We start from the raw sequence: 14,246 nt of genomic DNA, 5'->3' as shown, positions 1-14,246 counted from the left end.
GGTTTCAAAACTCAGCAGTTACAAGGAAGAAATAGCTTTAGCTTGACTTCTTGGAAATTCTTTTCATCTATTTGATCATCAGCCAAGCTCTTAGTTTTTTGTAAAGGTACCATCTTTGGCAAGAATAAAAATTCTACAGGTAGCAAAAACCAAGAAAACATGCAGACACCACCTCCACAAAAAAGTGCATTCCACCTCATCAGGAAGATTGAAAAGGAATAGCCCAAATTTGTATCCTTTTTTATTTCCAGTCTTTGCTGTCAAAATTCTAAAATAGATATAAGGTTCTTTGTCTCCTGGCTAATCTAGAAGTGGAAATAGTTTATTGAATGCCTTATTCATCCCCTTCAATAATTTTACATTATACAGGTTTTACCACAGCAAAAGGAGGGTTGGTACGATCGATTTTATACCCAAAGCCGGTTGACTTTAAGTTCAACAGAGATACATATAAATATGTTGGAGTGCTTGCCACCATAGCTTTCTGCGGCTTTGTATACACTATTGTTCTCATGGTAAGTTCAAGATGAAGTTGTGATTAGAGCTAATCAAAGTGAACTGCTTAATTAAGCAGTAACTAGGCAGTAGTTAGGCTGTTCTTAACTTGCATGCAGTATTATAGCAGTCCTAACAAGCTGCTTACGCTTTGGAGTGCTTCCTGAAGTATTTCAATAAATGCTTGAGCAGTTAATTAGCACATGCAAACTGTAAAAGGCAGTTTTGAAATTTACATATAATTTGTTGCTTATTTGTTTGAAGTTTTCACTAATAGTATAGCAATTGCGAAAAGGTTATAATAATACCATTTTGATAACATTAATATTGGTATTTCCGCTCCAACGGATTGATGAATATATTGAAGTACAAATGTATTTAAATCTTCACACAAAAAACAATTGTTTGCGAAACGTGAACCATTTGCTTTCACACTTTTATGAATGATTTGATTGTGTATATATGTGATTTGGATTTTTAATGCAGCTGTAAAAAAAATTCCAGTCATATTGCTATGGTATATGCAGTGTGGCAGTTTATAGTGATAGCTAGCACTGAGACATTATACCACAGACAAATAACATCATGTCCCACCCAGTCACATTATCCTGACAAAGGGCCGGCCAGTGCTAACACTAACCGCTTAGTGCTGGTTCGACATGTATTTTCACCCAAGAAATTACCAGTTAGGCTTGCTAGATCGACAGTTGAATTATCAATATCTCCGTTTTCTCTGAAATAAAAAGATAAAATCTTTCTAACTTTTTATACTCCACCCAATCCCAAAGGTTAATGCTTTAATATATCTATGAATGTTATCCCTTACAGAAGAACACCATGTATTTAGTAACGCCTGTAAGCTTCTCCATGGACCTAAGATTATCACATAACCAGATTAATTTGCCATCAAAATAATGTTTTAAACGATTATTATGAGGGCGACAATATGGCGTCTCTTTAAAAAAATGAATTTTGCTCTCTCAACTTTGTATGCTTGAAAATTATTAAGAAATACAGACTTGATATCTTCATGTGAGGAGGAATCTGGTTAAAATACAAATGAAGTAAACTGTTTAAATTCGCAGAACCGTATAACCTATTTGACAAGGTGACAATAAGCATCATCACCTGAGACTTTCTTTTTGCAAGAGGCAGAACGTAAGATATATTCAAGCAGAGAAAAATATACAGATGGAAAATTTGGTATTAACTCTGTACCGACTCAGTCTCTCTCTCTCTCTCTCTCTCTCTCACTTGAGGATTTAATATTTAAAAAAAAAAAATATTGAAAAACTTTCAAGTCCCTCGACATATCGTCTGCTGGATTATGAGGGTTAAATTGATTAAGCCGAATTGATTAGAAATGGAAAATAAACATTTCACAAAAAACTAAATCTATTTACATTGGAAAACAGTTTTAAAAAATACCCTGTCCATGTTCGATCATGTTGCCCTAGTCAATTCTTTTTATATGGGCCCTTCGCAAGCTCCCACTTGTATTAGCTGGTAAACATTCCTTGTGTCCTCTCTATTTGACCGAAATTGTATTAAGGATTTTATATATTGATGTATCTCCCTTTGGTCTGTGGTGTTGCTGTTATTCAAAATAGAATTTAGATACAAACATTTATTTGAAACATTGTTACTAGTCAATTCGAGGACGGTCTTGATGTTGTTACTGGCACAGTCGTCATCGGAATGCGCTGCGGCTGCCTCGGTTCAACTGTATGGCTTTTATGGCGAGTGACAACAAACTGACTGCTTCACTGAACAGCCTTACAGAGTTAGTTATATCTCACACGATGCGCCAATTTCAGATGGTATGTGCTGTAAATGTAATCTCCTCTTACCATGCTGTAGTGCCATCTGTTCTTTTCACAAAGTTGATAATTTGACTCTCGTGTTTCGTTGATTTGTCAATAGTGTTTGTGCATGGGTATTGTACATTTGTGTTTGTTTTCATTTTCTGAAATATCATTGTTTTATTTTGAGTTAGCTTATCCAAGTAAACATATATTATTTTTTCAACGTTCTTTGCATGATTAAATTTCCCAACATGGTGTGCATGCTTTGTGCAACAACTTAGAATAACCCCTATAACTGTGAAATATAAGTATACTGGGCAATAGTAAAAATCCTATGAAACCTTTAATATATTCCACATAATCATTTTATTTAAGAATTCCCGTCAAGACTTTTACTACCACAAATAGTATTTTCGGGACTAAATCCAAAACTATTACATGAAAGCATAATGCAGCAACTTGGAATAACCCATATAACAGCGAAATATAACTCAATGGGGCAATAGTAATTACTCTTTTAGGCCTTTCATATCTTAAATATATTCTTTCTCTGGAACAACTCCAAGAATATCTTCCTAACCTTTCAAATAGCCTTTAAGTTATTAAATTTCCAAACATGGCATGCTGGCACTATGCAACAACTTGGAAAAATCTTCATAACTGTGCAATATAACTCTTTGGGGGATAGTAATTATCCTTTTAGACCTTTAATACATTCCAAATATAATTTTCATGAAACGACCCTCTTTAAGACATGCAACAATTTCTAGTAGCTTGCATATCTGTCAAAGTTTAGTATATGGGGCTATAGTAATGGGTCCATTAGCTCTTTCCTACATTCAAACTAGTCTTATATGGTTAAAATGTGAACATTTCCATAAGACATCATTGAACAGCTATGTGTAACTTTCATTACTGTGAAATATGCAACTACCATCAGACAAAAATCATTCATTGAATATCTATTTTACAAATACTTCTGTCCAACAATCCCAACCAAACTGCTTCGATTCAGTCTTTTCCAGCAACAAGGAATCGCACTTGCCAAGAATATAATAGAACAATATATAACATTCATAAATAAATAGATCAAAATTTAAATATATTATTTTCTTAAATATTTTATTTTTCCAAACTTATATCTCAAGTACAAATATTAAATAAATAATATGCCGTAAAACGAAATCCAGATATTAAATACATACATATACTTTCTGCAAACAAATATGATATAATAAGATAGCTGGGGACTGTACTCAAATGTTTTCTAAAGCTTCTTTACACGTGCCTTTCATTTAATTTAGAAGTATGCATCATACATACATACATTCATATACCGTTTAAAATCTCTAAGAATGTTTCACTTCAAGCTGTTGTTCGCAATTTCTCACAAATAGCCTATTCCAATTGGCGTTTCGAAGCTGGGGGCCAACGGTTCCCTCTGAATCAAAGGTCGGAGTTCAGGTGGCGACTATCGGAAAATAATGCACTGTATACTGTTTTATTTGTGGGCACTTCTCTGTCCTTTAGCTATGTTAAACTATCAGCCTTTGAAGTGCCCCTAACCCCCACTCCGCAACAGCCATCCGACAATTTTAAAAGCTTTTATATGTTTTGTATCCCCCTTAGTTTAAGGGTTTGCTTTTATGCAAGAATTGGTAAATAGTTTGGAAGAAACAAATATTTATTAATTTAGTTCAAAATAAGCTCTTTGTTGTTTGCATTTTATTATCTAATAGTGGGTCCAGCTCACAAGGTATGTGGACCTTATCTCATTGTTTTCCTTCCCGGTATATTCTTTTATGACATTTACTTCCCTCCTCAGACACTTGGTCTGCAGATGGCTTCTATATCATTGTCCCTAAATGTTAGTCATCTTGGCGAAGGACCAATGTAATGTCCTGTGTCTGTTATATGTGTATGCTCTATTGTTTTAGTCATGCTATTTCACATTTGCGTTAGGATTCGCCATTTTATATAGTTTAGTCTGTATTTATCTAAGCCTGGTGCCCTCGTTTAGATCGCGCAAGCAGTGGTTATGGGAGAAAGCAATAGGAATCACGACATGCAAACAATGATACAGAATGTACTTTATTTTCAAATTAGGTTTTTGATTTTTCAAAGATCACACACGAATCTCTCAGAAATAAATTTAAAGGACAGAAATGTCAAAAGGTCACAAATAAGACGATTAAACAACAGAACTATCAAAAGACATCATACGAAGGAAATTTGACATAAATGCCGTCCTTACAAAATACATAAGCGAACACACAGGATAGCACGACACATATAGCAAACACAGGACAGTTGCAGATCTCTGGCAAAGATCATGAAAGGAAAAGGGGGAAGGAAACCAACAGTTGTCTCTGGTGGGAAGTACGGAACCCTAAACTTTAAAAATGGTAGCATCAAAGAACCAGCCCGCGACCCAAGACCTGGGCCAAATTAGGAATTCTTAATTAATATCTAAATAATTTCTTGTAATCCATATATTTTTGATTTTGTACGCACAAACATCACAGACTTTTGAGGGGTAACATCAACATATTAAAGCCTTAATAAATTTCCAAAACACAGGTGGGACACCTCAATGTTTACCAGCTAACATAGCTGAGAGCTAACGATGGGCCCCACATATAAAGCTTTAGTCATGTTTTAACGCGTTTGTGGCCATTTTTAATATTTTATTTTTTTTAATTTAATTTGTTATTTACCTTTTATCTACAAACAAAAACGAAAAAGTGTGTTATGCATATAGTTATATATATATATATATATATATATATATATATATATATATATATATATATATATATATATATATATATATATATATATATATACTGTGAGAGGGGTTAGAAATCACTCAGTACTGCGTCGTAGTTAACAAAACTAAATAGAAAACACTTTGCAAAGACAGTTTCATTGGTGCCGATAGAATTTGTCTTCTTGTCCAGCGGCTTGATTACCTACCGTACGTAGTAAATACCTAATACGAGATAGAGATAACTGAGTTATCGAAAGCATCTATAGTGTATCAGTCACGATCGCCCAGCCCAAACTCATGAATATTCATATAGGCTCCACGTACTTGTCCATGAGACCTACCGCCGGTACGTGCCATCTTGTGCCAACCGTACAGCGTCTGTGCAAATGTTATAGCTCTTGTGCAACAATCGTTTCGACACAGATTGCATCCGCTTCTGATCCTAGGTTTCTCCAGTCAAATAACCTGTTTCGAAATTATCTGACCAATCAGTATCCGGCTGCTTTGAATATGTATCATCAGTGTCTGACGCCAGTTACAACTGCACCTCAACTCCACTAGGTTTGTCGAATAGTTTTCGCTAGAGGTGTTCGCATGGCAAAACATCTGAGAAAAGGTGAGTACACTTTGTTTTCTATGGGTTCTACTAAATACCGCAAAGTGAGACAATGTCTGTTTATATTTGTACATATTTGTAATATTATACTATATCATTTTACTATACATTTTTTGACAATATTGTAGATAAAAAATTTTAAGAAGAGCGTGTTTCATACTGTTTGAAAGTAACATTAGTTGTGTCCCTTTATTTCGAGTTATGTTAACGATGTATATATATAGTGTTAATAAACGACAATTGTTAATAAACGCTTATTAACAAAATAATTATATTATTAATATATACACAATCATATTTCGACAACATTATATTGAATGAGTATAAAATAAATATTTAATAGAACAAAGGCAGATACAGTATGATAAAGTCATATAAGGGAGCAGGTCAACTAGCCCACCCCAATTCGCCCTCACTTTACGCCCATTCGCCAATATTGTATATCAACTCACACAAGTCGTCAACTTGATCCCGCATCGTAACTTTTATTTTTGCATTTATATACTGTGATATAGTATATAATTCAGAAAAAAATAAACCTCCACTTTATACCAACCCGTCTTTACTTCAGAGTCAACACGCCTCACAATAAATAATAAGGTTAATACTAATGATACTACTGATAATAATAATAATAATAATACTAATAATAATAATAATAATAATAATAATAATAATTCTGACGGAATCACGATTAGCAAGTTTAATTCCTCACTCTGTGCCCTTTAACGGGACATGGACAATTCGCATAAGACGATTCTGCCCAACCAGCATAGACTAATAATTGCGCAATTAAAGATTAATCATGAAAAAGTAGCAATAACAATTATAGTATACAGAAGGTAATGAAGAAATAAAAACAATGGTAGGACATACATTTGAATTAACAGCTCGTTTAAAATGAAAAATAAAGAAGATGCTCTGAAATGTACATAAACAATAATAATACATTAATTAACTCGGTGTTTGTGAGATGTAGACAGTATGATATTAAAAGTATTAGAAAAGAAGAAAACTTGTTGATACCAAGCCACATCATTTTCTCACAAACGGTAGTAATCATTATTTAAATAAAATTATGAATTGCTACCAGCTTAGCCTACTTTTACAAAAATAAAAAATATTTTCTTTCCTTGGAATAGTAGTGTTGCTAACAAAAACGGCTTCGTTGTATGTTTTTACAATCATCAATACTCCAAACACTTAGATCCTAAGTGTCTAATTAGTTATACAATTCTTTTTCATTGTTTGCTCACTGACTTTGATCACCTGTAAAAGCTTCGACATGTAACGACTTTAATGTCTACAGAGAAGACCATTTGCTTGTTTTAAATTATTTGTGAATAACATAGCTCTCCGCTGACATTTCATGAAAGAATATATAACCAATGTTATTGCAATTCTCTTTTTCATTATAATTTGTTAGTTATAATTGTTTATATTACAGTCTAAGTGGGAGGCTTGTCATTTAAATGTGGTAAATCATTCTTTCTTTAGTTCGTGTTTCTTTCTCATAATTTCGTGCAAGTATGATCTGCACTGTAAATGTAAAAGCTTATATGGTTTAATTAACCTTAAATGGAATGAAAACAGGAACAGCGGCAACATATAAGCTGCATCACTTTTATAGGGCGAGTTGACAGGAAATGAGAGCGAGTTAACTAAAAAGAGGCTGGAATATTAAGCATACTTTTTTTTCTTCACATGTCAGTCTATTCACCGTCCTTTAGTCTTTCAAAGCTCAGAAAATTGTAATGTATAATATCTGCATGGCTAAATAAGGTTTTGATTATCACATGATTAACCAGTGTTTAATTAATATTTCTTATAAAGTATAACTTAGTATGAAATGTTTTCGTTTTTCTGACTAAGTTGGTTACATGTTGAATTATAAAACCACGGGTTATATTTCTGTAACTTTTGGGCTAGGTACACATATAACACTGTGTGTTAATAGCCATAAAACTTACCTTACTCTCTAAGAAAACCAGCTTTATGTTGTGCTGTCTTAATTTTATGTCAAATGCTGTAATATGGTGTAATTATACATAATTCAGGCCAAGTAGTATATGGTCAGGATTGCTGTAGCTCTATATTCATCTTTTAAACAATTTGACTCGTTCTTGTAGCACTGCTTCCGATTACACTACTATAGTCATAATCGGAGAAAAGAAACAATTATTTCCATCTAAAGCTGGGGTTGCTGTGATACAACAAGTGCCAGTTTTAAATTATTCTGATTAAATCGGCGCACATGTGTATTATTTAGTCAAGAATATCTGAGAGTGGAAACAAGAAACTAAATTAAATATCCAATGAGACTAATCTGGTTTAATGTTTCCATTTTTTTTCTCTCTCTCTCTAGAATGGAGGTTAATGTATAATGTTATATATGCAGCTTGGAAGGAGAAGAAGAAGGAGCGAATCTTTCTGTCAATGACATTATGCAGAACTACCAGGAGTTACAATTGTGTCAGCTTATAAGAAGTTAATGTGATCAAGTTTAGATTTTCAAGTGTCGCTGATTGGAGATGCAAGTGAATTCTAAATCAGCTGTGACCAAAGTGTGTGCATATATATATATATATAAGAAATTTAACAACAACCTTGAGTGTAGACTTAAAGGATCCAGCTTGTATTGTATTTCCAGATGTGATTCTATTCAGACAATCTACACACATTATTACAGTCGTACTCACTTATATGGACGTCAGTTGTGTCAACAAGCTTCCTATATCAACGACAATGAAAGGTCCCGGGCCCTTAGTCTATTGTTACTACAAATTTGTCATGCTTTTGTTCATGCCAAAATATAAAATAAATGTACATGTCAGCAAGCTGCCTGTTCCGACCTATATTTTTCTCTACAATTCTTTGATGCTATCATCACGTTAACAAAGTAAGCCAGCTACAGTCTTCAAAAACAATACACCCTTCATCGATGGAAGTTATCACCAAACTATAATAAGAGAAATGGAATCAGATTTATTGTTGCATTTTTCAAAGTGATCAATGACTAAAATAAATTTATTGTGCCCTGAAAGTTTCCTTATTTGCAGGAAAAAAGTACGATATGCATACAAATGGTATAACCAAAGAGGTAAAAAGCATATGAAATTAACAATCTCTCGAAACTCAATATCTGACATGAATTTCAAGGTGGGGCATCATGCAAAGACGTTTGTGAAAATTTTCACTTGTTGCAAGTTTTCATTTTGCTATGAATAGCCTTCTCGCCTCGGTAGACTTAGCATGATGGATCTATTTGTTGTCTCAGGCAGACCAAAATTTAGGCTAAACGTTTGATAAAGAAAGCCTTTACTGCCCCTTTCTACTTTCGATAATGAACATCTTTGTGAAAAGTTTGTGAGACATGTTTGTTAAGAATGAGATATGGATCAGGCAAGGACTGCCATGTGTGTGTGTGTGTGTGTGTGTGTGTGTGTGTGTGTGTGTGTGTGTGTGTTTGGTGTAAACCGAGGACATTCATGAGATTAAACACCAACGAACCGAGGACACACCTCCAACCCGAGGACGTCCTCGGTTGGAAAAATGGTAAAATCTTGCTTCTCCCAACTATTTTAGCCTAGAATAACGTAAAATCGTGATTTGTATGAAGGTCCCCGTTTACACGCTTGGTACTTGTTCGCGATTTTGGAGTGTATCATTCTTCCAAAGCCAGCGATATACACGTCCGAAACCATGTCCTCGATTGCCCGGTGGAAAACTTGTATTTGAGATCTCTGTCATCAAATAGCACGTTGCAAAAACCTATTATCCCCCTTTAGACCCACGCATCAGATACTAACTACTTAGCTAAACTATAAGAAGATAAGCTGGTGCATATAACAGTCCCTGGTATTTTTTTACTATTATTTCATGCATGTGAGACAATAATGTTGGGAAACTCACGAAACATTCATGCCATACACGTCCAATACAGGCAAATAAATCTACGACATGTACGAAAGAGGTACATCAACATGATGGTGGAAATACACATGAATCTATTGTAGAGTTGACCGAAATTGAAATTGCCTAATTATCCGACCCATCTGTAAAGTTAAAACGTATTGTTTGTGGCCAAAGTTTACACACGTAAAGATATTGAAAAGACATCTTTGATATGCAAAATTTATTTTATGATTATTAAATGAGATATATCCGCCCCTATTTCATCATTTGCCTATTTAGTATTCAAACAGGAGAGAACATATGTGAATGAAGTGAAAAATCCCGTTAAGATGAGATCGAATTATCACTAACCGAATTCGGACGTTCATGCACAGAACTTCAGTAAATATATAGGAAGATAAATATATTTACAGAGGTCAAACATTTATCGTCAAGATGATCAGTCCCTAACGGAAACATTTAATTACAGCAATATGGCTTTCATTATCACGCTCTTAAGACCTGCGACTACACGTGCAAGCAGTCATAAACTGTTGAATGCATTCAATGTTCTTTTAAATGTGTATACATGCTTCAGTTGGTGGTTTGATGACTTTGCTTAACATATCATGAATTATGTTTGTATCGATAGTTCTGTTTTAAACGACGTCTTTTTAAAGCAACACACAAAATGTAAAAACAAGGCATCAATATATATTGTTTTCCCAAATTTTAAAGAGGTTTTTAACAATAGCCAAAACTATCAAGATGGTCTATTGGACAAACTTGTATTTCTAACTTAAAAGAACATTTATTTAGTGTTGTACCATTAACGTATATTCTTGTTTATTCATGGCACCAAAGTAATAAAATAGGATAAACTGTTTGTAAAAAGGTATTAGAAAATTATCCCAATCCACTAACTCTATACATACATGTACTCTCATGAAACTCTGTTCTTCACTTCTACAATTACTGAACGTTAAAGCTATTTAGGAGGTTTCAATTCAGTTAACATAGATAAGTTGTTGTTGTTGCTGTCCATGTTAGTAGTCTATCATTATTCTTTGTGTTGAGGTTGAGATAAAACACTGTACAGATTACAACTTAAATACTGTTGTATGCATCATAGATTTATTCAGCCAAGTAACTACAAATATACAAAATCTACGTGAAATAAACAATATGGATAACACAAATATTCGTTCTTATTTTCAACATTACATCTGCACATGTCAGAGAGAGAGAGAGAAGATTCGTATGCGTATTATGTAACGAAGATATTACTTCATTTTGTCAAAAAGCGAATAGTCATATCGCTACGATGTCTGCAGAGTGGCAGTTTGTAGTGATGTCGAGCACTGGGGCAACACGCCGCAGACATGTAGCATGACGTCCCACGCAGGCACATTATTCTGACACCAGGCCGACTAGTCCTAACACTGACCTCTTAATGCTGAGCGCCTAGCGAGGCAGCTGTTAGAACCATTTTTATGTCTTTGTTATGACTCGGCCTTGGTTCGAATCCGCAACCTTTCGCATCCGAGGCGGACGCTCTCATCACCAGGCCACCTGAGCGGTAGCATTGATTGTTAAGACTAGACTAGATATGCAAATATGTTCTAGTTGGTCATAACGTACCAATGTCCACAGTCTCCATCATTTTGCCTAATAGTGTGCATCCTTAGTTTACATTAATTATACAGAATATTTGTGTAAACGTGTGCGTCCTCACTTGCATTGCTAAATTTCATATTCCTTAAAATTGATAATACAGTTCCCTCCTTGATACATCACCATTTGATATTAATTTACTGCCTCAAACTGTATTTCTTTTCGCTCTAACATCGCCAGAACAAATGTCCTCGGTACGCGAGTCCTCGATATCCACCAACTTAAAGAATGTGTGTGTGTGTGTGTGTGTGTGTGTGTGTGTGTTTTAACTTGATATGACCGATGCATGCATTTTCTAACATGAACCTGCACTCGAATTCATGATTTTATCACATACATGAACAGTATTTAATGCATTACGGATTGTATTACACAAAAATAACACAGATGTAAGTTGTCAGTATATATGTATATTTCAAACTGATTTGTCTTTTTGAATTCTAGCATGATTTGAAAAGTTTTCAAAACATATTTAATGTTTAAAAAATGATTTTACTACCATTTTTCAATCTCAGAGTAACATCCAACAGCCAACAAAGCAAGCATTATGTAAATGAAGCCATCAACATGTAATTACGTGGGGACTGCGTGCGTAATAAACGTTAGAGCATTTTTATGAAGGTAACGAGACAGCGTGAACAGAATCGGATGACTCCCATTTTCTGTTGTCAGGAACAGGTTTTGTTAGAGTTATGAAAACATCAGTGTATATCACGATACATGTTTGATTTACCTTATTATGGATAGCTCATTCAAGCAATCTCAGTGGCATCAGTCACAGAGTGTGCACATCTGGAAGTCCAGTCTACAGTACAACACCCATCTCTTACACATCTCGTTCATCAACCGCTCTATAATTTCGTTTCATCTATGTCGAAAAAATAATAGCGTTCACTAAGCTATAGAATTCGTATTCATTATTTCATTTGAAACTCTTTGAAATATAAGTCAAACATTACTGACAATTCCTTGAAACGCTTGAATGAAGCTGAAATTTCACTTGCATTTCAATGACATTTCGCTGAATAATTGAATGAAACCTTTAGTGAGAGTTTGGGGAGATCTCACCAAATTTTCATTTAAATTTTTGTGATATATCGCCAAAACGTTCAGATAAAACTCCGTAATATTAAATATTTTCATTAAATTTTTCAGTTAATTTTCACTTGAATACTAATTGAATTTTAGACATAATTTCATTAAGGATATTTTATAGGCTCGCTCAGCCTGTGTGACTGGCCATCATTCAATCTTGTTTGGGGTTTTTTCTTGTTTTTTTCTGTCCTCAAAGCAATCTATCCTAAAATAATATTTATTAGCAGTTTTCCTAGCAATCCGTAACAGTGCATAAAGCAATTCATTAACATTTATTTTAGCAGTTTATTTGCAGTTTCATTAATTGACTACGTCCTTCAATTAATGTTCCTGTTATCGGCAGTTAAATTTAAATATTCCAAGACAAATAACTTCCTAAAACTTCTTAAATACAGTAGTGCCTCACATGCCTAGACAACACATTGTAAGTAGTTTGTACTTGGGGTACGGAAGAACCCTGTTTATTGCAGAGTGAAAAGATCAAATATCAAGGTCACTTACAAAAAGGAGCACAACACAATAACGATAGTACTCTGTCACAGACCTGGGCCAAACTGTATGGATAGCTTGCACCCACGGCATGGAAGAAACCTTTTTTTCTCTGGTTAAAAGTTAATGGTCGAGATCATGTACTGAAAGAAGACAAATGACTTCTAAATATTTCAGTTCACAACTATGTTCTTTCATCTGCACTGGTACATGCCTTGCATATTAATAAAGCAAAGATGTCTTAATTATAGAGTCAAAAGGGCTAAATTCAAAGTAACTTAACGTAAAAGAACAATAATAACTTTCGCTGTAGACAATGAACCTTGGCCAAAGTTTGTGGAGGGTTTGTATTTAAGGTATGGAAGAGGCAGTGGTGATTCGGAAGTCAATGAGTCTTTAGGATGGTCATTGTTGTTAAAACAAAATGGTTTTTAAATAAAATCTTTTTGTTATTGAGTATGTTCTTTAACTAACCTTTGTGTACTAGGGTAATAAAAATAGGTTAAATTGTAGGGACTTGATGTCAGATATTATCCATATGGTAAGTCAAAAAAGAAAATATTTGGTTTCGCACTGTAAGTTTATTTAAATACTTCATAACTTGACCACAGGTCCATGTCACTGAGAACTATTGGTCAATAGTTACCTGGGTCAACCATTCCTTATTAGTTTCTATATAGATGATTACTGAACATAAGGTAGGTACAATGCTTTTGTTTCTAATGCTAGCCCCCCTCCCCCATTCATATTTAATTTCATCTGTGTTTTAAATGTGTGCAATCATATTTCAAATGATTCTAATGGAACTCTGTACTATCTTTTTCTCAGGTTATGAACCAAGAAAGTGTCTCTGATATCATTATTCGTTCCTTAGACCTGATTACAATAGGTGTGCCACCTCTACTTCCTGCTGCCCTCACTGTGGGAATTGTGTTTGCCCAGAGTCGGCTGAAGAAACAACTCATCTATTGCATCAGTCCTAGGAGTATAAATGTCTGTGGTACTATCAATGTTGTGTGCTTTGACAAGGTTAGGTATCATATCTAATACATATTATCATCTGTTTTTAGACTGTTATAGAGTTGAGGAGCATGTTTTTACTATAATACTTGAATTTACCATTTTCACACCTTTCTATATTTACCTAAATTTCAATATTGTCTTGTACTTGTTTATCAATTTTTGGTTTATATCTTATGTTTCTAGTTTAGTACATCTATGCAGTCAAAAATTTCTGTTTAACTCTGTTTTGCACTCAATTAGATTGTGAATCCCCAATAAAAATTGTTCAAATATATCATTTCATTTATTCCTAACATAAACTAAACAAAACTCGTTCAGCTTACAAATTGAGGTTCATCACATTTTTGTAGAATTCAAGAAGTATAATGATTTTTTCCTTACAATA

General features: G+C 34.1%; 1 protein-coding gene and 1 long non-coding RNA gene across 4 annotated transcripts in view; both read left to right on the top strand.

Annotated features, from left to right (window-relative positions):
• The window catches only part of LOC149797110 (polyamine-transporting ATPase 13A3-like), a 214,818-nt gene that overhangs the window by 90,144 nt on the left and 110,428 nt on the right, over positions 1-14,246 (top strand). For all 3 annotated transcript variants that reach the window (XR_016421772.1, XM_089961780.1, XM_089961779.1), the window contains exons 14-15: positions 370-515; positions 13,667-13,867. Coding sequence is in view for 2 of the 3 variants with exons in the window: in XM_089961780.1 (XP_089817906.1) it covers positions 370-515; positions 13,667-13,867 (347 nt within the window). In the remaining variant the exon portion in view is untranslated. The remainder of the gene's footprint in view (positions 1-369; positions 516-13,666; positions 13,868-14,246) is intronic.
• On the top strand, positions 5,270-8,523 carry LOC149797111 (uncharacterized). The gene is made up of 2 exons (XR_016421773.1): positions 5,270-5,686; positions 8,052-8,523. It is a non-coding gene; the product is annotated as an uncharacterized LOC149797111 (long non-coding RNA).

The sequence above is a fragment of the Sinohyriopsis cumingii genome, chromosome 6, assembly GCF_028554795.1.
Source record: "Sinohyriopsis cumingii isolate HCF-2022 chromosome 6, ASM2855479v2, whole genome shotgun sequence".
In the NCBI taxonomy this organism is placed as follows: Eukaryota; Metazoa; Mollusca; class Bivalvia; order Unionida; family Unionidae; genus Sinohyriopsis; species Sinohyriopsis cumingii.
Note: the sequence above shows the minus strand (reverse complement) of the source record. Positions and strands in the feature narration are given on the sequence as shown.